General features: G+C 40.5%; 1 protein-coding gene across 2 annotated transcripts in view; it reads left to right on the forward strand.

Moving 5' to 3' along the window:
- The first annotated feature begins 377 nt into the window (after positions 1-377).
- The window catches only part of kdm5ba (lysine demethylase 5Ba), a 39,523-nt gene continuing 20,383 nt past the window's right edge, over positions 378-19,517 (forward strand). The window contains exons 1-10 of one of the 2 annotated variants that reach the window (XM_080422488.1): positions 378-690; positions 5,971-6,048; positions 8,487-8,609; positions 9,334-9,504; positions 12,759-12,884; positions 13,537-13,636; positions 14,019-14,116; positions 14,836-14,994; positions 17,016-17,135; positions 18,464-18,622. In XM_080422488.1, the coding sequence (XP_080278614.1) occupies positions 538-690; positions 5,971-6,048; positions 8,487-8,609; positions 9,334-9,504; positions 12,759-12,884; positions 13,537-13,636; positions 14,019-14,116; positions 14,836-14,994; positions 17,016-17,135; positions 18,464-18,622 (1,287 nt within the window). In that variant the 5' untranslated portion in view covers positions 378-537. The remainder of the gene's footprint in view (positions 691-5,970; positions 6,049-8,486; positions 8,610-9,333; positions 9,505-12,758; positions 12,885-13,536; positions 13,637-14,018; positions 14,117-14,835; positions 14,995-17,015; positions 17,136-18,463; positions 18,623-19,517) is intronic. The other variant, XM_080422489.1, reaches the window with a different exon arrangement.

A 19,517-nucleotide genomic window follows, 5' to 3' on the forward strand; every position in this document is an offset into this window, starting at 1 on the left:
TAAATAAATAGAGAGAGAGAGAGAGAGAGAGAGAGAGAGAGAGGAGAGAGAGAGAGAGAGAGAGAGAGAGAGAGAGAGAGAGAGAGAGAGAGAGAGAGAAAAGAAAGAAAAAGAAAAAAGGTAAAGCTCTGTGGACGACGAGACAATATTGATTTATCTTAATAGTCAACAAACACAGCTTCACACAAGATGAGCAATAATTAAATTCAGCTTGATTTATATGATTATTATTAGATAACTCAACACGGGGCGGAGGGTGGGGGGGGTCTATTTCCTCAGGTGGATGCATACATTAATACTCCACTCTCTCCCCCATCACCACCTCGGCTCGCTCGCGACGCCCCGCCCCCAACTGGATCATTCGTTCCAGAGTGTTAGTTCAGTTCAGAGATAATACACACACACACACACAGTACTGCTGTCTGGAACATGGGCTGTTATTATTAAATTCTACCACAAATACACCGACGGTTTGGACAGTCAAAAGACTCATCTTTCAGAGGGTTAGAAGGGGGACAACCACCGTAAGATGCGACCATGAGTCAGCCGCTGCTCGCAGAGTTCGTGGCCCCTCCGGAGTGTCCGGTGTTCGAGCCCAGTTTGGAGGAATTCAGAGACCCGTTCAGCTACATCAACAAGATCCGACCCATCGCCGAGAGGACGGGCATCTGCAAGATCCGCCCGCCCAAGGTAAGAGAAGTTTGTCCGTTTAAAGTGTTCGTTTTTCGGCGGAGGAGCTTGTGTTTCTAGTGTCGCTTCTCGCCCGGTTCGTGGCTTCATTTAGCAGTAAAAGTTGTGTTGTTTTGGGAAGAGAGAGAGAGACTCACTCAGCGGCGGCTGATCCAACATGGCGGCCTGGCTGAGGCTGGAGGCTCGAGCTGCTGCTCAGTGCTTCGGCCAAAGCTCTGTTTGTATCGCTCGAGCAAAAAAAAAAAGCAGATCTACAAGCTACCCGTTTGTAGAACTACTCGCTTTCGCGAGGGGTTGGTAGTTTGTCGATCTGCTTTTTTTTTCTCTTCAAGTTTATTTGCATTTCAACCTTTTTTTCCAGCAACAAGGCAATTCATTTCAAAGTGATTCTTCATACGTATAAGATTATTAGCACAATAAAAAGCTAAACAAAATAAAAATAATAATAAATAGAATGTTTTAAATATTTTTATTATAAAGAAGTTAATACAAAACTAAAAAATAATAACATTACAGTGCAAGATGATTTAAAAATAATAATGTACAAAAGATTTGAGTTGATCGAAGCTCTGTACTGTTTTGTCTTTTGACTGTTCTGTTGTCCATCTGTCATTTTACATTTAAGATAAGATAATAAAGTTGATATGTTTTTTATAATACAACCAACATTTGTTGTTATAGGCCTAGCTGGTATTATATATGGCACATTCTCCCCCCCAAAAAATCGACCCAAAGTTTGTCCAGTATGCTAAAAAAAAAGGTTGAATGTTTTGGTTCTATTATTAAACGTTGCATAAAGAATGGTTGGTTGTTGCTTCCTGGATGATTTTGGGCACGGAAGGAAATCAATAAAATGTAGTAATAATAATAGATCATTGAAGCCACCTGTAATCCATTTAAAATACCTTCCAAGTAGAAAGAATAAAGGCTGCATTTTGGTGTTTGGGGTTTCTAACGTTAAGTTAGTGGGACCAACAACTAGGCCCAATTTCTGAGGCCGTTTCGTTGTGACAGTTAATCGTCACCTACGTGCTTCGTGGCCATCTGTTTATGGAGAGATGGATGGACGGACAATGAATGACACGTTTGGTAAAACGTTGCATTTCTGTCTTAAAAAAAGACTCAAGATTTGCATTTTTGCATCGACGTGTTTTTTTTTTTTTAAACCAAGGGGTGACGTTATGTTTATCCTCCTAGGCCTCTTTCTCTCTCCTGTCCTGTTAGATAATACAATTGACTTAGCAGTTTCTCGGACAAGTGTGTTGTGTTTTTGTTTAGTTTTTCCTCGTTTACCCCCCTTTGTATATAATTGTGCTTTCTTCATCTGATGAATTATCTACACTGTGTCTTTAGTTTATATACTGAAAGGGTATATAATACCAAAGTCAAATTTCAAATGTATATATTTTTTTGTGTGGGGGGTTGATTGAAGAAGAACGCCCAAACAGTGAATGTAATTATGCACTTGTTTGTTTACCTACATTAAATGTAGGCTTGTTGACATATTTTGAGATTTGTTTTCGTCCTTAAGTATCTTGTTTGTTGGGTTTTATCCACACTGTTAAAATTAAAATCTCTAGATGTCACCTGCCCCCCATCCCCCCTCTTTTGGGCTTATTATTGCAGAGAGGGCAGATAGAATTCAGTTATGCATGCAGTAGGGTGTGTCCTGGGTGACTATGCAAATATGACAATGAGTATTCTGTTAAGCAGAGATGGCACTGGCAAAGTACCCTGTTTGAGGGACTATCTGTTTAAAAACATTTAGGGTGCAAAAAACATCCTGGATTATATCTATGATGTTGAATAACTTTATCTATTCTGTAAACACAAGACTTGGCAACTTGTGTGATAATCTATTTTGTGTGTCATGACATGAAGGGACTGTGTGAGTTTCTGAAAATGATTGCACCCATGACCAAGGTTGCCAGATCTGCTTATTATAATTTCCCCGCAAGATTTTATTTGAAAATAGCCGATCTTACAAGCTCACAAGCTTGTAGATCTACTATTTTCAAATAGCTGTTGTATATGTTTAAAGTGTTCATGTAGCCCATAGTCGCTTCTTTTGGGCTGGTTTTCCTAGACCTGGTTGCTTGTTTCTCTCACAGAATCTGGCAACACTGCCCATAGCCACCTGCACAGCAACAAACACAACATAAGCATGGCTGAATATTCATAGTACATGTAAACAAAGGAGGTCCTAGACTAGAGGAAGGCCAGAGCCAAGACTAGGCTAGTTATTATCTCATAAACCATCCCTCCTTTAGCAGGGTCTAGTCCAGTGTTGCCATGTCTGCTTATTATAAGCAACTTTGGGCTTGTTTATCTGTTAAGTTGCATGTAAATTATTGGTAGTTGTGGCTTGCGTTTTTTTGGGCTTATTTATTAAGTGAAGTTGATTATTTGGGCTCGTTTCTAAAGTATAGTTGCTTATTTGGGCTTGTTTCTATGGTGTAGTTGCTTATTTGGGCTTGTTTCTAAAGTATAGTTGCTTATTTGGGCTTGTTTCTATGGTGTAGTTGCTTATTTGGGCTTGTTTCTAAAGTGAAGTTGCTTATTTGGGCTTGTTTCTAAAGTGTAGTTGCTTATTTGGGCTTGTTTCTAAAGTGTAGTTGCTTATTTGGGCTCGTTTCTAAAGTGTAGTTGCTTATTTGGGCTCGTTTCTAAAGTGTAGTTGCTTATTTGGTCTTGTTTCTAAAGTGTAGTTGCTTATTTGGGCTTGTTTCTAAAGTGTAGTTGCTTATTTGGGCTTGTTTCTAAAGTGTAGTTGCTTATTTGAGCTTGTTTCTAAAGTGTAGTTGCTTATTTGGGCTTGTTTCTAAAGTGTAGTTGCTTATTTGGGCTTGTTTCTAAAGTGTAGTTGCTTATTTGGGCTTGTTTCTAAAGTGTAGTTGCTTATTTGGGCTTGTTTCTAAAGTGTAGTTGCTTATTTGGGCTTGTTTCTAAAGTGTAGTAGCTTATTTGGGCTTGTTTCTAAAGTGTACGTAGTTGCTTATTTGGGCTTGTTTCTAAAGTGTACGTAGTTGCTTATTTGGGCTTGTTTCTAAAGTGTAGTTGTTTATTTGGGCTTGTTTCTATAGTGTAGTTGCCTTCTTGGGCTTGTTTTCTAATGTTGTTTAAACCAGTGTAAACCACATTTTCATGTCAAGGACCCCCAAATTAATATGTATTTGTTCACGGACCTAAAAATATGTTCTGTGTTGTTAGAATGTTTAACTTTTGTCCAGGATTCCTTTGAAAATAGCTGATCTACAAGCGCACAACGTGTCGCGGTGCGTTGTGACCTTGTAGATAGGATATTTTCACATATCCGATGCATACAGGTTTAAATTGCCTTTAGTCGCTTATTTTGGACTTTCTCTCCATCTCATTTTCATAGACCTGGTTGCTTATTTCTCTCTCAAAATATGGCCACAGTGTTGGCTAGTTATCTCATAGCCATCTCTTCTTCAGTAGCGGTGGTCTATTCTGTTTAGAATTGGCCTCAAGTGTTTTCCACAAGTGGTCACACACAGATTCAAGATAGACAGGAAACATGGAAGCTGTCACAAATGCTTAAAAATGCAGTAAGTAGTAGCTCCATAACAGTGCCCTTACTTTGAGCTATTGTGCCAGGATTGTACCGTAAACCAGCTATTCTTATCAGAGCTCAAACAATCTATGCTAAAATGAAGAGAAAGATATAGCTTTCTCTGTCCCAGCTTTTTAAGTTTTTAGTAAAAAAAAGTATTTAGCAAATATTCCAGGATGGACCGACTTAACCGCATAATTCGTAACATATTGTGAACAAACATGAATTATGTTTTTGCTTAAGCCACTAATAATTTTACATGCTGCTGGGTAAAAGGTGATTTGACAAAATGCCAGTGGAAATGTAGCTTTTCTGTCTTATCCCTGGTGTGTGCCAACATTTTTAACCAGCTCAGTTGTGTAAAGAAGGCTTAACGTCTCTATTCATTTTTCAGTTGAGTTATGAATAACCGTCTGAAACACCTAAAAGTTTGCATGTGTCATTTAAATAATGTTGTATTGGTTGATATATGATTAAAGTATCTTTATTACAGTATATATCAACACATAGCATACAACAGTATGTGGACACAATTTTTTTTTCTTTTCGTAAGTTAACGCCCTATTTGATCATACTACAGTGCCACATTTCGAGCTTGTAGATCTGCTACTTTTTGCTAGTTTTTCCACCTGACAGACGATATCCAGTTCTGCATGCAGAAGTGCCAGTAAAATCAAGAAAACAAAGATGGGTGCAATTAATAACTATTAACGTGGCAATGATACAACAGTGTTATATCTAGGTTTTTCATTTGTTAATTCTGTTTTAAGATCCAAGTCCTTTGTGCAGTAAGTTAGCTTAAAGATCTGTGAAGATACATCTACTACATTGGACGGATGCTACATTCTTTATGGCATTGGTTCTCAAAGTGGGGTCCGGGGACCCCCAGGGGTCCTTGAGGGAGTTCCGGGAGCCTTATGGGTCTGTAACTCTGAGAGTGTACAAATGGAACCAAATGCACCCGATAGGGTCCATTTGGTTCCATTTGTACGCTCTCAGAGTTCAATTACATTATAAATTGGGGTCCCAGAGATAGAAATGCCATTAAATGGGGGTCCTTAGCCTAATACATGTCAAACTGAAGCGTCCTTCACTGCTAGAGCCGTAGAAATCTTCTCTTATGGGGGTCCCAGGGACCCAGGCATATCTTTTCAAATGGGGGGCTAATGAGTGTCAATTTAAGGGTCATTGACATGAAAAAGTTTGAGAACCACTGCTTTATGGTGTAGAAAGGAAAATATTTCCCTTCAGTTGGATCAAAAACAGTGATTTGAATCGACGTTGTTTGATAAACTCAAGATTGTCAGACTTGACAAACCGTCCCGGGTCTTGTCCTGTTTTGAGTCTACAATAAATAGCGGAGAACGTTCTGGTCCATAACAGCATTGTACAGTAAATTCACACACAATGACTTACAGCAGGTCTGCGGTTCAGTGTGTTCTCATAATGGAACTACTAATACTAGTGTTTATTCATTGTCCGTCGGTGGACTAAATGTGTGGTCAGGCATAAATTCTGATTTCTAGGCATCCAGAGACATACCAGTTATTATGTTCAGGCACGAACGGGTGATACAAAACTTGATTTGAAACAAAGTAGTTTTTGTCACATCTATAAATCTATTTAGTCTATTTCTCTTTATATATTTTTTAGCAAAGATATTTGTATTCTCTGGATTAACAATGTGGTTTTGTTTCCCCTGACAGGAATGGCAGCCACCATTTGCTTGCGACGTGGACAGACTGCAATTCACTCCACGCATACAAAGGCTCAATGAGTTGGAGGTACTTTCGATGCATTTGTATTATTATTGCTGTATAGTATTTACACAGTAAAATAGTAGTATTTTACTGCGTATATTAATCTAATTCTGTGTTCAAGTCTGAGATTGGAATACATCAGTTATGGATGCAATGAACTCTACTGATGAGAATAGAACTGTTCACACTGTAACTAAAAATAAGAGTCCCATTCTGCTCCAGTGTATATAAACTATACAAACGGCAGCTTTTTAAACTGATGTGGTCACATTCTGCCAGTCATTCTGCCACACGACTACAATCAGCACATTTATTCTGCCACATTCTTGTCACGTCAAATTAAGTTGATAGCCAAAAGCCTGCAATTGAAATGGATTGGTTCTTTGAAGGAGTGTTTTTAATAATCAGGATGCCACATCAAATACCTCCCAACTTCAGGCTACTACAGTTCATTTGAAATTGGCCTTATCTAGGAAGTTGACGACATTAAATATGTCATCAATGCAACGGTCATCTAGGCAAAGGTCACTGGTAGTCAGACCTCCCTGACAGTCTTTGAATTTCCTTCTGAATTATCTAATTCAGGAGTCTTCAACCTTTTCAGCCCAAGGACCCCCTAGCTGAGAGAGAGATTAACCCCCTCTATATTGTAGAAAATTGTGTTTCAGATTAAACTTTTTTTTCTCTTTTTTCCCCTCTACACCTCTATACCTCTTTCTTCGCCAAAAATAGCAGATCTACAAGCTCACAACGCCTCGCAGCGTTGTGAGCTATTTTCGGCTAATGTTCCCCCTCAGAATAGGGATGCTAGGGTTCAAGTGGTTAATGTAAAAAAAAAAAAAAAACATCCTCTCACACAAGATTTGGCGGACCCCCTATAGTAGCTCTGAGGACCCCCTAGGGGTCCCGGACCCCCTGTTGAAGACCGCTGATCTAATTAGATGAAATAACAGCAAAGAAAACCAAAGTTCTGTTTGTGGTGAGGCAGCCCATAGGGGGACTCCGTCTTCAGGTGAAAATATATTTTAATTTATTTAGCAGATGAGCAAGCTGACCATCATCTGCTAAATAAATTCATATATTTTTTCACCTTAACACGGAGTACCTCAGTATTTTTTCCCTATGTAGACCCTCCAGAAAAGTGCGATTATGCGATCGCAGAATTTACCGCATAATCAGCAAAATGGCGCATAATTATGCGCGGGTAACGTTTTTTCAAAAAGGCCGCATCGCATAATATGCGCTTCGCATTTTTTCAAATCAAGGATCAAGGATTTTAGCCCGTATAATCAAGAGTTTTAACTCGCATAATCAAGGATTTTTGCCCGCCTTTTTCTGGAGGGTCTACCTATGGTCTGCCTCACCACAAGCAGAACTTTGGGTTTCTTTGCTTCTATTCCAATAGAGACACACAGGTACTACAAATTTCACGCCCACTTTTGAGACAGCGCCGCTACTCGAGGTCCGTTAGAACGATGAACTGCAGCTGCCAATGCATTCCCTAGGATATGAAAATTAGCCTACTTTTAAAATGATCCTGCATTAACTGAAGACGATATTGATTTAAGTAAAAATATGTTTCCAAATGTATGGAGTGTCTTTGTCAACATATCTTCTTGTTTTCTTAATAGTTGATGTGTTTCACATTTAATTTTTAACACACTTTAACGAGTTACCCATAATGTTAACACAGCAGAGGGTAGACAGCAGACAGACAAGTTGTCGCATTTCAGTCACATCACTGTCTTTACGAGCGCCGAGCGCCGACCAGTGGCGTACCCACTGTAGAGGCAGGAGAGGCGGTCGCCTGCCCAACTAAGATCTCGCCTCCCCTAAAAAAAAAAAAAAACTGAAAATGTGTCATTGTGTGCTTAATGTCCTCAAAGTCACGCATCCAACAAGCTTTGAACTGAGCAGATTGGACCTTCTGTTCCAGAGATAATGACCTAAACCTATTGAAAACGGCCACTTTCGCCAGTTTTCTGGGTATTGAAAACCTCAAGGGATGCGTCCGTGACCTATATACCATGCGACCACTTAAACTCTGGATCTCCGATGCTAGCGGTTTTGACATACTGATGGAGTATATTATAGTATATTGTGGGTAGTATATCGAGATGAAAGATATGGGACATTAAAAAGGACAAATTAAACAAATGGGACAGATTATTAGAACACAAAAAAAATCGCTACAGCCTCAGTAGTTAACCAGTGAAATGACGGTATTTTACAATGCCTCTCATAGAGATTGCATTGAGAGCTGCAGTTCATCGTTTTAACGGACCCCGAGTGTCAAAAGTGGGCGTGGATTTGTAGGCCTTCCGCTTCCGGCCGTGTGTCTCTATATACCTGTTCCACTGAAGAGCACCTGTTTTGAGCCACTGTGATTGAACCCAGGCAGCACTTCCCTTTTCTTTTGTTTTAGATGAAATAACACTTCCCCCCCCCTCCTGTGTTTTTAGGCTCAGACTAGAGTTAAGCTCAACTTTCTGGATCAAATAGCAAAGTTTTGGGAGCTGCAAGGATGCACTCTGAAAATCCCCCACGCAGAAAGAAAGATCCTGGATCTGTACCAACTGAACAAGGTACGTACACATTGTATTCCTCCTAGATCAACCCAGACCAGTGGTGGAAAAAGTTTTCTTTTTCTTAACTCATTGAGTGCTATTGACGTGTTTTACCGCTATGGTTTCACATGTTTTTGAAAAAATAGTGAAAAACTCAAAAAACATTTTTTTATAGATATCATTATCTGAAGATTTGCAGCTCCATCCACTCCTTGTTTAACTTATAACTGAAAAAGGCTGTATCTCGCTTCCTAAGCACTTTTTTTTTACTTTGAAAAAATCTCTGGCACTGGGACAACATAGCCAGAAATAATTCTTTCACTCAGTGAGTTAAGTAAAAGTATCAATACTGCTATGTAGTACAAGTAATAGTGCGGAATTCAAAATGTACTTGAGTAAAAGTACAAAACTATTGGTATCAAAATATACTTATAGTACAAAAGTAGAAAGTACTCCTTGTGCAGAATGTCCCATTTCACAAGTTTTCAAATGTATAAAACTCTTTTCAAAATAGCAAATCTACAAGCTCACAATGCGTCGCATCACGACGCATTGTGAGCTTGTAGATCGGCTATTTTCAAATGGCCGAAATGTATATAGGGCTGAAGTGGTTAATGTAGGTTTTGTAATAATAATCAAAAACAAAAAAGTAACATGTAACTAAAGTTGGAAAACATATACATTGGAAAACATATACAATAACTCTGGTGATACTGGACTGTATTATCTGTTTCTTTTCAAGTTGGTGGAGGAAGAAGGAGGGTTTGAAATGGTCTGCAGAGACCGGCGCTGGAGCAAGATCTCTGTGAAGATGGGCTTTGCTTCAGGCAAGGCTATCGGCTCTCACCTGCGGGCACACTACGAACGCATCCTCTACCCGTACAATCTCTTCCGGAAAGGAGCCAATCTACCGGTATGTCTCAACTCTGTCACATCATGTCTCTTTCTACCTGTCTTCAGTGATCAAAATTTTGGTGGTCAGTTTAGGGAGGTTTTGATAGTTGATTTCCTGAGCCTTAACAAATATCTCAGAAAATATATCAGGTGTTTCCCAAACAGTGGGTCGGGACCATTTTTGTGGGTCACGAGAAAATATTAATGTTTTAATTTAATTTACTACAAAACAAAACTTCAAAAAGTAGAATTTAAAATAAAATTTTTTTTAAAGGGAATTTCATGAATTTAAAAGAATAAAAAATAAATAAAAAAAACTTAAAGGAGAATTTCGACCGACATCTCGCTGTAGCGAGACTTCCGGCGCCCCACCGGAAGTCTCGCATCAGATCTCAGAAAAAAAATAAAAAAAATAAATGGGTTTTTAGCTGAGGCGGACCCGAGATGGAGTTATGACATTTTTCTACTCTACCACTCGTCCTAGGATATCATAAAATCATAAAAAAGGTAAGAAAAACGTCGAGCGAAATTCTCCTTCAAGAACTAGTGAAAATAACCGATCTACAAGCTCACAACGTGTCGCGATGCGACACGTTGTGAGCTTGTAGATTGGCTATTTTCACTAGTTTTGGGCCCAGGGTAGACATGAAATTTATCTTTTGGGTCTTGAGCTAAAAAGTTTTGTTTTGTGAGTTGGGAGGACAGACTGTTCATGTGAATTCTTCCGATTTCGGAAGCCGGAATCTCACCAGTTCTCACTTGGCATGATCGTACACCCTAATTATATGTGTTCCCCGTGGCTACTTCCCTTGTTCTAGTGTCTCTCAACCACAACAAGTTGAACGCATTGCCCTTGACATTTGCCTATGCAACTCAGCCAAATTGTGCATTGTTATGCACAATGACAATTCAGGAGCAAGGCCTCCATTGACATTGGAGGAATGCGTTGTAGACTAACTAAACACCAAACTCAGAACTAAGGCTTAATTTGTACATAGTGTGCACACGGGTGGCATGGACCTCAAAAAGTTGATTCTCGCCACGCGTTGTGAGTTTGTAGATACTATAGGCTATTTTCAGTTGGCGCCACCCACCGCTCGGTTATGTATTAACACATTGAATGCCAATCGCGTAGATCTACGCAAACCTATTTAAAGCCGCAGCGTGCCAATCGCGTAGATCTACGCGAACCGCCGGTTCGCGTTGATTAAACCCCAGGTGCACTTTCGGATTTTTTTGATCCATTTCCGGTTCCGGTTTGACGACCGGAAACAGAATTATTTGGGATCCGGTTTTGCCGATCACGTCGGCCCTCGTTCTAATGACGAAACTGAAACTCAATTCTCTTCCTGTAGTTTTTTCTCCTCGCATATCCCTGTTTAACGTAAACCCTTCTAACTACAACCATGGAGCTCCGTTTGACATGTGGTTTTCACTGGTAGATTCAGTGAGATGTCGCCGATGTATACAGACAGTGCACAGCTCAATCTTAAGGATTTTAACAAGATCTATGGCGACGTGAAAACAAAAACAAAACAACAATAACACGTTGGCACTGGTGAGTACATTATGAGATTAACGTCTGGCATGGAATGTGTTAATCAGGCTTCAGTCTCTTTAGTCAAATATTTTTTATATTTATTTTACGTTCCCAACCACCCACCCACCCACGTATACCCACAGGCATAAAGCGTGGGGTAGGAAATGGAATACAATAAAGTAAATGGGAAAATAGAATAATAATTACAACCTAACTAGGGATCATGTATTTGACATTTGAGAGGGGGGGGGGGGGGGCGACTCGAGTTCAATATAAGAAAGAAGGGGCTGCGGCTGTCAAATCTTTAGGAACGCCTTTCTTTCCCTGAATGGTAAATCTTAGATGTTCAATCTTTTAATTATGCCATCACCTCCTCCACCCAGAGTGGGTGGCAAAACCTTCCAGCATATCAGGATCAGTTTACTGCCTAATAATAACCCATTAAGACTGGGAAAGCATCTGTCATTTTAGATTTCAACCATTATCTTATACTTTTGCTATTAAAAAATAGCAGATATACAAGCTCATAGCACGGCACCGAGTGCCGCGCTATGAGCTTGTAGATCTGCTATTTTTTGAAAAATCATGAAGATTTGTGCAAATCTTTGAATATATATTTAAAGTGCATATTTGTAACCCAAATCTTTGCTCCTGGGGGATTCTACAAATGTCTTCTAATCTAAATCCTAACAGTTTTTTTGAAAAAACATATGTTGCTATAATCAGTGGTTCTCAAACCTTTTCAGGTCAAGGACCCCAAAATGTGTATATGTATTTGGCCGTGGATCCCCATCTCAAAATATGTTGTTCCAGGGACCCCCCAGAAGCAAAGATTTGAGTTAAAATTGTTCACTTAAAAAATCTATATATATTCAAAGATTTGAACAAATTTTCACGATTTAAAAAAAATAGCAGATCTACAAACTTGTAGATCTGCTATTTTTGCAATTTTTTAAAAGTATGAAATAATGGTCAAAGTGGTTTAACCATTATTAACCAACACAGATGCGTTTTAATGGGTTGATGAAGAGGACGTTATGGCCTTAGATTGACCTGGCGGCACCACTAGTTTATCCAATGAAACCACACCAAATAACGCTGTCAGGGGGACTGGCATCCATGACAGTGTATATGAGAGAGTATGAAATATTGCTGACCAAAATGTGGATAATTGGCAGCCGCAGAACGGTGACCAGGTCATCATGACCACATCTGAAGCAAGTAGAGTATAAGACCATACTCAAGGCCAACTTGATTCTGAGTAGATGAAGCCAACTTCATGGATTAAAGTTCTCAGTCGCCACGGCTGATTTCAGTCATGTGGATTCCATAGAAGTCAGCATGTCTTCTATGTGAAGCATGTCATGCACCGAAAATAGCCGATCTACAAGCTCACAACATGTCATGTTGTGAGCTTATAGATCAGCTATTTTCGGATCTATTTTAAGATCAGAGAGTGTTTGAAGTGGCCTATGCTGCTGCATTGCCTGAAGGAAGACGGACAAAAATATGTTATACTCTTATGTACCTGTACACAAGATGTAACAATAAAGCACAACCTTGAACCTTGACCTTCAGTCTAAGACCAGGAGAAGACGAATGCGTATCTTTTTTCCTATATATTCAACATGATAATATGCAAATATAAACATGGACAATTTAAGCTTTTTAATCTTCCCGAGATTGAGTACAGCACCATAGTTACATTGCTCTCAATGTGTTTTCCTCTACAGAAGGCGACCTTGACCAACGACAAGAAAGATAAAGTGTACAAACCGCACGACCTTCCACAGCGCCAGTCTGTGCAGCCGGTGGAAACGTGTAGCATCGCTCGCCGCGCCAAGCGGATGAGATCAGAGGTGAGTTCTATTCCGATTTCCGACTACAACCGTTGCAATTCTTTTGAATACCCCTTTGTGTATGTTCATTTTGCGTGGAAACGTTTGAGCCATTTCCCATTCCTTTAATAATCCATTAAGACCGGGAACGCATCTGTGTAATTTTAAGATTTCTTTGGCTATTCAAAAATAGCAGATATACAGCTTGTAGATCTGCTATTTTTTTGAAAAATCGTGGAAGATTTGTGCAAATCTTTGAATATATATGTTTTGAAGCGAACATTTTTAACTCCGATCTGTGCTTCTGGGGGTCCCTAGAACAAAATATTTAGAGATGGGGGGGGGGGGGGGTCTGCGGCCAAATGCGTATCATTTTGGGGGTCCTTAACATGGAAAAGTTGGAGCACCACTGATATAGTGTAACATTTTTAGATACATATTTGGCCACAGGCCCCCCATCTAAAAAAAATGTAGTTCCAGGGACCCCCAGAAGTAAAGATTTGAGTTACAAATGTTCGCTTTATAGATTTTTCAAAAATAGCAGATTTGGTTATTTTTGAATGACTAAAGAAATCTAAAATGACACAGATGCGTTCCCGTTTAATATCTTGTTGAAGGACACTATGAAACATGAACTTCTTATGGATGTATCAATCCTTCACTGTCTCTCTAGCAGATGGGCTGTGTTAAAACTGAGCCGGATGACGAAGACTGTGAGAACCGTCCCAATCTCAGGAGGAGGATGGGAATATATGTGGCCAAGCCAGAACCTGGTAAGCAGAGAGTCGAGTCCTGTAGCGTAGTGTTTTTCCGGTGCCAGATTTTTGGGTTTTGATGCCAATCCTGTATTTGGAAAGTCCTAGATCACTGCTTAACCCATTAACGATGTTTGACCAATATTTTGTATTTTGTGCATGCATAAACTGAACTTTTATACAACCACAAAAATCGATCTACCAGCTCCCAATTATTCTTATTATTTAATGGCATGCCAAAAATAGGGATGGCAGATTGAAAGTGGTTAAACTTTTGGACACATTGCCTGCATAATTGCAGATACCGATCGGTTGGACTCTGTCTGGATAGTGGATACCTACAATGTTCGATCATCACGTTCATAACGTTCATAACGACATCATATCTGTCTCTTTTCAGTGAGAACGGACATTATGGAGGTGAAACAGGAACCTCTGAAGATCGAAGATCCAATTGATGACAAAGAAATGTTGCAGCTCAAAAAGAACGATACTGGAGTGAGTAAAGGAAGGCTGTTCTTTTGTATTTTTACAGATATGACGCATGCACCCCCATAGGGTTGGGTACTGAAATTATTGAATTTTTGGTTCTGCTTATCAGTTCCTAAACACGCTAATATCACAGCTTTTTCTGAAAAACTCTAAACGTAACATGTGTGGCGCTTTGACCTCAAATGCAGTTACTGCTCTGTGGCACTCTTCAGTTTAACCCTTTGGTCACCTTTCCCTTTATTCAATACATTTTTCAATTCAAAGAGGCTTTATTGGGCATGCACCCCCATAGACATGTCCCCTCCGTATCACTATGATTCTGAGATGGTGCAAAAATGGAAGTGCATTCCGTTGTCTTTTTACATGGTTGCATAGTGTGGTGTGTTGCTTACACAACAATCTGGGAACCCATCGCCAAATAAAAAGGAAAAACGGCACCCTCTGCTGTTTTTTACTTATTCATTTGGCTCTGGGCGGAGCTGAACGGACGACCCTTGCTCAGGGAAACCGGGGTTTTGGTCTGCCTTCAGCCTTTCACTTCTGGTGGTGCGACTATGTTTTCATTCCCCACTAACAATATTTCTCCACGGAACACTTAACACCATTTCTCCCAAAGGACATGGATCGTTTTGGTTATAAGCCCACTTACCGACAGATTGAAGCGCAGCGCTGGATCTGTTCTTGAGAGATTACTTACACAACAATCCACTGTTTTTGTCCGCCAGGTGGAGCAGTACATGTGTCTGATGTGCGGCTGTGGGACCGCCGAGGACCGCCTGCTGCTGTGCGACGGCTGCGACGACAGCTACCACACCTTCTGTCTGATCCCTCCCCTCCACGACGTCCCCAAAGGAGACTGGAGGTGCCCCAAGTGCCTGGCGCAGGTGAGACTGATGCCCGCCCAACTCTCTCTCTCTCTCCCTTATGAGTTGATTTCTTATTTAGAACAACAACAACAAACAATCATCTGAAATAGAACCCCTTCCTGGGGACCATAGCAATCAGCTGAAAAAGAAAAATATGTTTTTCACACTTTTTTTAGACCAGGGGTCTTCAACAGGGGGTCGGGGACCCCTAGGGGGTTCTCAGAGTTGCTACAGGGGGTCCGCCAAATCTTTGTGATTTACTTCTTTTTTTTTTACCGTAACCACTTGAACCCTAGCATCCCTTTTTCTGAGGAGAACTTTAGCCAAAAATAGCAGATCTACAAGCTCACAACGCCTCGCAGCGCGAGGCGCTGTGAGCTTGTAGATCTGCTATTTTTGGCAGAGAGGAATAGGTGTAGAAGGGAGAAAAGAGCAGACCAAGTAAACAAAAATAGTTTAATCTGAAACACAATTTTATACAATATAGAGGGGGGTCCCTGCTTCATCTCTCTCTCAGCTAGGGGGGTCCTTGGCCTGAAAACGTTGAAGACCCCTGTTTTAGACCATATCCATGGTCATAATGGAGACATAGTTAACAGTAGATGGCAGAATCTTTTTGTGTATTTGTTGTAGCTCCAACCCAAAAAAACACTGCCAGGGAGACCTGCTGCTAAAGCGATAGCAAATAAACTAATAAACGGAATCCCAATACTTCCATCCTCACGTCCTCCACTTGCGTTGTTTCCTCACGCCTTAGTCGAAGGAATTCCAGGTCACGCTGGAGGACGGAGGAAGCGAGGAGGCAGAAATCGGGGGTATTTGTTTTATTTTTAGAACGTAGTTCTTATATGACGTGATCTAAGATTCCCCCCTATGATAAAAAATAACGCCGCGACCCTCTAGCGATGTCAGAGACTTCGGTGCTCTATTGAGATTTAGCTAAGGAGCTCAAACACACAAACCATGGGATAAGAGAGAATCACCATGGGATAAGAGAGAACCACACAATGCCCTGAAGGCATTGGCTAGGTTCCTCCAATCCCCCTGATAGCCTCCATCTCAATTAACCAGCACAACCCTGAAAGAGACGACACACACACCCAGCTCTGACAGAGAGAGAGAGAGAGACAGATATGTAGAACACTAGGCGTCCTGTGTCTCTGACGTATATTATTACGGAAGGACGCATTCAACTCACTATCGATGCGTCCACGGAACGTGGTTAGGTTTAGGGTAGTTATTAACACATTGAGTGCCAGAGGTTTTTTAAAACTGGGTACAGCCAGTGCCAGCGTTTTTTTTTTTAAATCTACCTTTTTCAAGTATTCACAACATATTTTCCGTGATCACGGTCCTCACGGTGATCCCCTCATTACACACACAGGGGTCTCGTAGAATCGGGGGGGGGGGGGGGGAACATTCGGGGGGAAAAAGTACACAGGAGCTGAGATACAGGCTTTTAAAGTAATAAGTTAACTAGGAAGTGGATAGGAGTTTTTTTTTTTTATATTCTTTTTTTCAAAAATGGCTATAGCCGTTTCTGGCACTCAATGGTTGGATTATGAAAAACGGTCTGGGCTGTTTTTGGCACTCAATGTGTTAATGAGGACCCACTTTAATGACCACTCCATGGGTCCAGGGACCCACCATTACAATGAAAACGGTTTTAACATCAACTGCAGAGAGCCGGTGGCTGTCACGAAGTGTCGACACGTTTCACGTCAACACTTCTCAGTAGAAAAAAGCATTGTTTATGTTGTTCGTTAAAGTGTACACACACACACACACACACACACACACACACACACACACACACACACACACACACACACACACACACACACACACGTGCAGCATCTGGTCTGCCTTTTAATGAGATACTCTCTGCGGGAACGAACCGCCACTTCCTGATTAGGAATGGCAGGCACATCGTATAATAGGGAGTTACAGTTAATGACTGACGACAGTCACAATTAGTTAACACTTTCTGTGGGTTTATTTATAATTTTCCCCTTTTTATTATTCCCATCTTTCCACAGGAATGTGGCAAACCTGCTGTCGCGTTCGGCTTTGAACAAGCCAGCAGGAAGTACAACCTCCGAGCCTTTGGAGACATGGCCGATTCCTTCAAGTCAGATTATTTCAACATGCCGGTCCATGTGAGTATGGTCAGGGTTTCCTCTGTTCTTTGATATTGTTGATAACGGTGTTGATTTTGACAGCAAATTTTGAATTCGTTTTTGTCAGAGTCTTTTGAATACAATTCCATTTAGTTTTAGTCATATTTTAGTCATCTGAAATGTTTTAGTCGACTAAATATCATAAGATTATAGTCGACTAAATCTACAGTTGATTTAGTCGACTAAAATGTATGTTGGCGGTGCCTTGATGACATCTTAATGGCTGATTTTTTTTTACTTGGTTGCATACTGAAAATAGCCGATCTACAAGCTCACAACGCGTCGTTCGGCTATTTTCAGAGCGCAACAGCCGAGCGCAACCAAACATCAATTTTAGTTTTTATCATTTTAGTCTAGTTTTTATTTGTTGACGAAATTGTCAATATATTTAGTCATCGTAGCTTAGTTTTTATCTAGTTTTCGTCAGTGAAAAAAGCTAGTCGACGGAACATTTTTCGTCATCGTTTTAGTCGACGAAATCAACACTGGTTGATAAGCGGATCAAGCCAATCTGCGTTATATCTTAACTCTTTGAATGCCAATTTCCCTGTGACATATACATCAATGAACTCACCAGTGCCAGAGAATGTGGTGTTTTTAAGTGGTTTTCAAGTGGTCACAGAAGATTTAGATCCATATTGATCGATCGATCCATTGTGTGTAGACCCAGAGAGGGTCTCTGACTGCTGCCGAGTGGAAAAACATTCCACCCGTGAGGTAACATTTTTTTGCCACAAGCACGCTGAAAATACCCTATTTCATAAAAAATCTGCTTATTTCCCACCTCCCCAACTGTCCACAGAACATTTATATACATTATCATCGCTTGTAAGACGGTTAGTAAAACACAAAGGGGACCACTGATCGTCACCGAGAGAAAAAAATAATCAAACCGGAGCTATCGGTCCCTAAGTCACAGGCTGTTGAAAAAACGTGCCTCGTCGAAACGAGGGCAACAAAAAAAAAACTCGAGTTACAGGCAACTGCAGGAAACTAACTGACAGAGAGTGAATGGAGACGGAAATGACATTATTTCCGTTATATCCGTATCCGCGTGTGCTACAGTTTTACTTTCCCCTCCAGATTCAAGATCAGAGCGCGATCCTATATAAAAAAAAACAATTAAAAACGCGTGTCTAAACGCGTCCATGACCAAGTAGCAATTGACTCGAAAACGCGTCCATGGCAGTCAAAGAGTTAAACAATGACTTGGGTGGGTCGTTAGTTTTTAATCTAAATCAGGGGTCTTGCCTGAATGTGCCGAAATCGTCGGACCTAATATCCTTTTTGTATTTTTGTGCTTATAGATGGTTCCTACTGAGCTGGTGGAGAAGGAGTTCTGGCGACTGGTCAGCACCATCGAGGAGGACGTCACCGTGGAGTACGGGGCAGACATCGCCTCAAAAGATTTTGGAAGTGGTTTCCCCGTTAAAAACGGTCAAGTCCAAATCTCCCCTGATGACGAGGTACAGTGTTTTGTTTTCTAACTTTTTTTTGAGTTGTACCAATACCAATTGATACGTATCTAAAAAGCAGGGTTCATGTGGTTAACCCATTTAGACCAGGAACCCTTATACGTAACTACCTTTTCAATCTGGGAACCCCTTTTGGGGTTGTTGTTGCTATGTACAGTATATAGCAACATACATTTTTTTGGTACTTTTTGTGGAAATATTTGGGAGTTTTTTAGAAAACTTAGAAGCTGTTTTTAGAGTCTAAATGGGTTAATGGGACTCTTGGTCTAAAACACAGCAACTAGACAATTTGCCCGGTCATTCTGCAAATTAGTGACATTCCTGTTGTAGGTGAAATTCACAGATGTTCTCCTATAGTCAGGGATGAGCTGTAGGGGGAGCTCAGGGGGGCGGCGCCCCCTTAGCTCTGAAGCTACTATGGGGGCTGGGAACTCCACATGCACGCGCGAGCCACACCGTCAGCGGCGAGCCGTCTTTAACACCTTAAACAATGGCCTCAACCTGGCTGCTTTGCATAACATTAGGAAAATTCCATTGACCAGATCTGTAGAGGGCACTGTGGAGTAACCAAAAACATGTTTTAATTCCGGTGAAATATATTATTTTCTGGCCAAAAAGTGTATTTTAGATGTGAGGTGGGAGGCTCACAGTGTTCCCATTTAGTAGAGTAGGCTTTCAACTCCATAAAACCGTCTTTGTTTTGGTGAGTAGCAAGAGTGTACCTATTTTTTTTTTTTTTTTTTTTGTTAAAGTAATTCAAGTAAAGACAAGTTGACTGATTATTTTAAGTACTTATGTGTGAGTGAATCTATGTAAAGGGCTTTTATATAAAACTAAAAGGAAAATAGAATAATTAATTCATTGAAATAAAAACAACAAATTAACA

The sequence above is a fragment of the Gymnoscopelus braueri genome (assembly GCF_963280865.1).
Source record: "Gymnoscopelus braueri genome assembly, chromosome: 3".
Lineage (NCBI taxonomy): Eukaryota > Metazoa > Chordata > Actinopteri > Myctophiformes > Myctophidae > Gymnoscopelus > Gymnoscopelus braueri.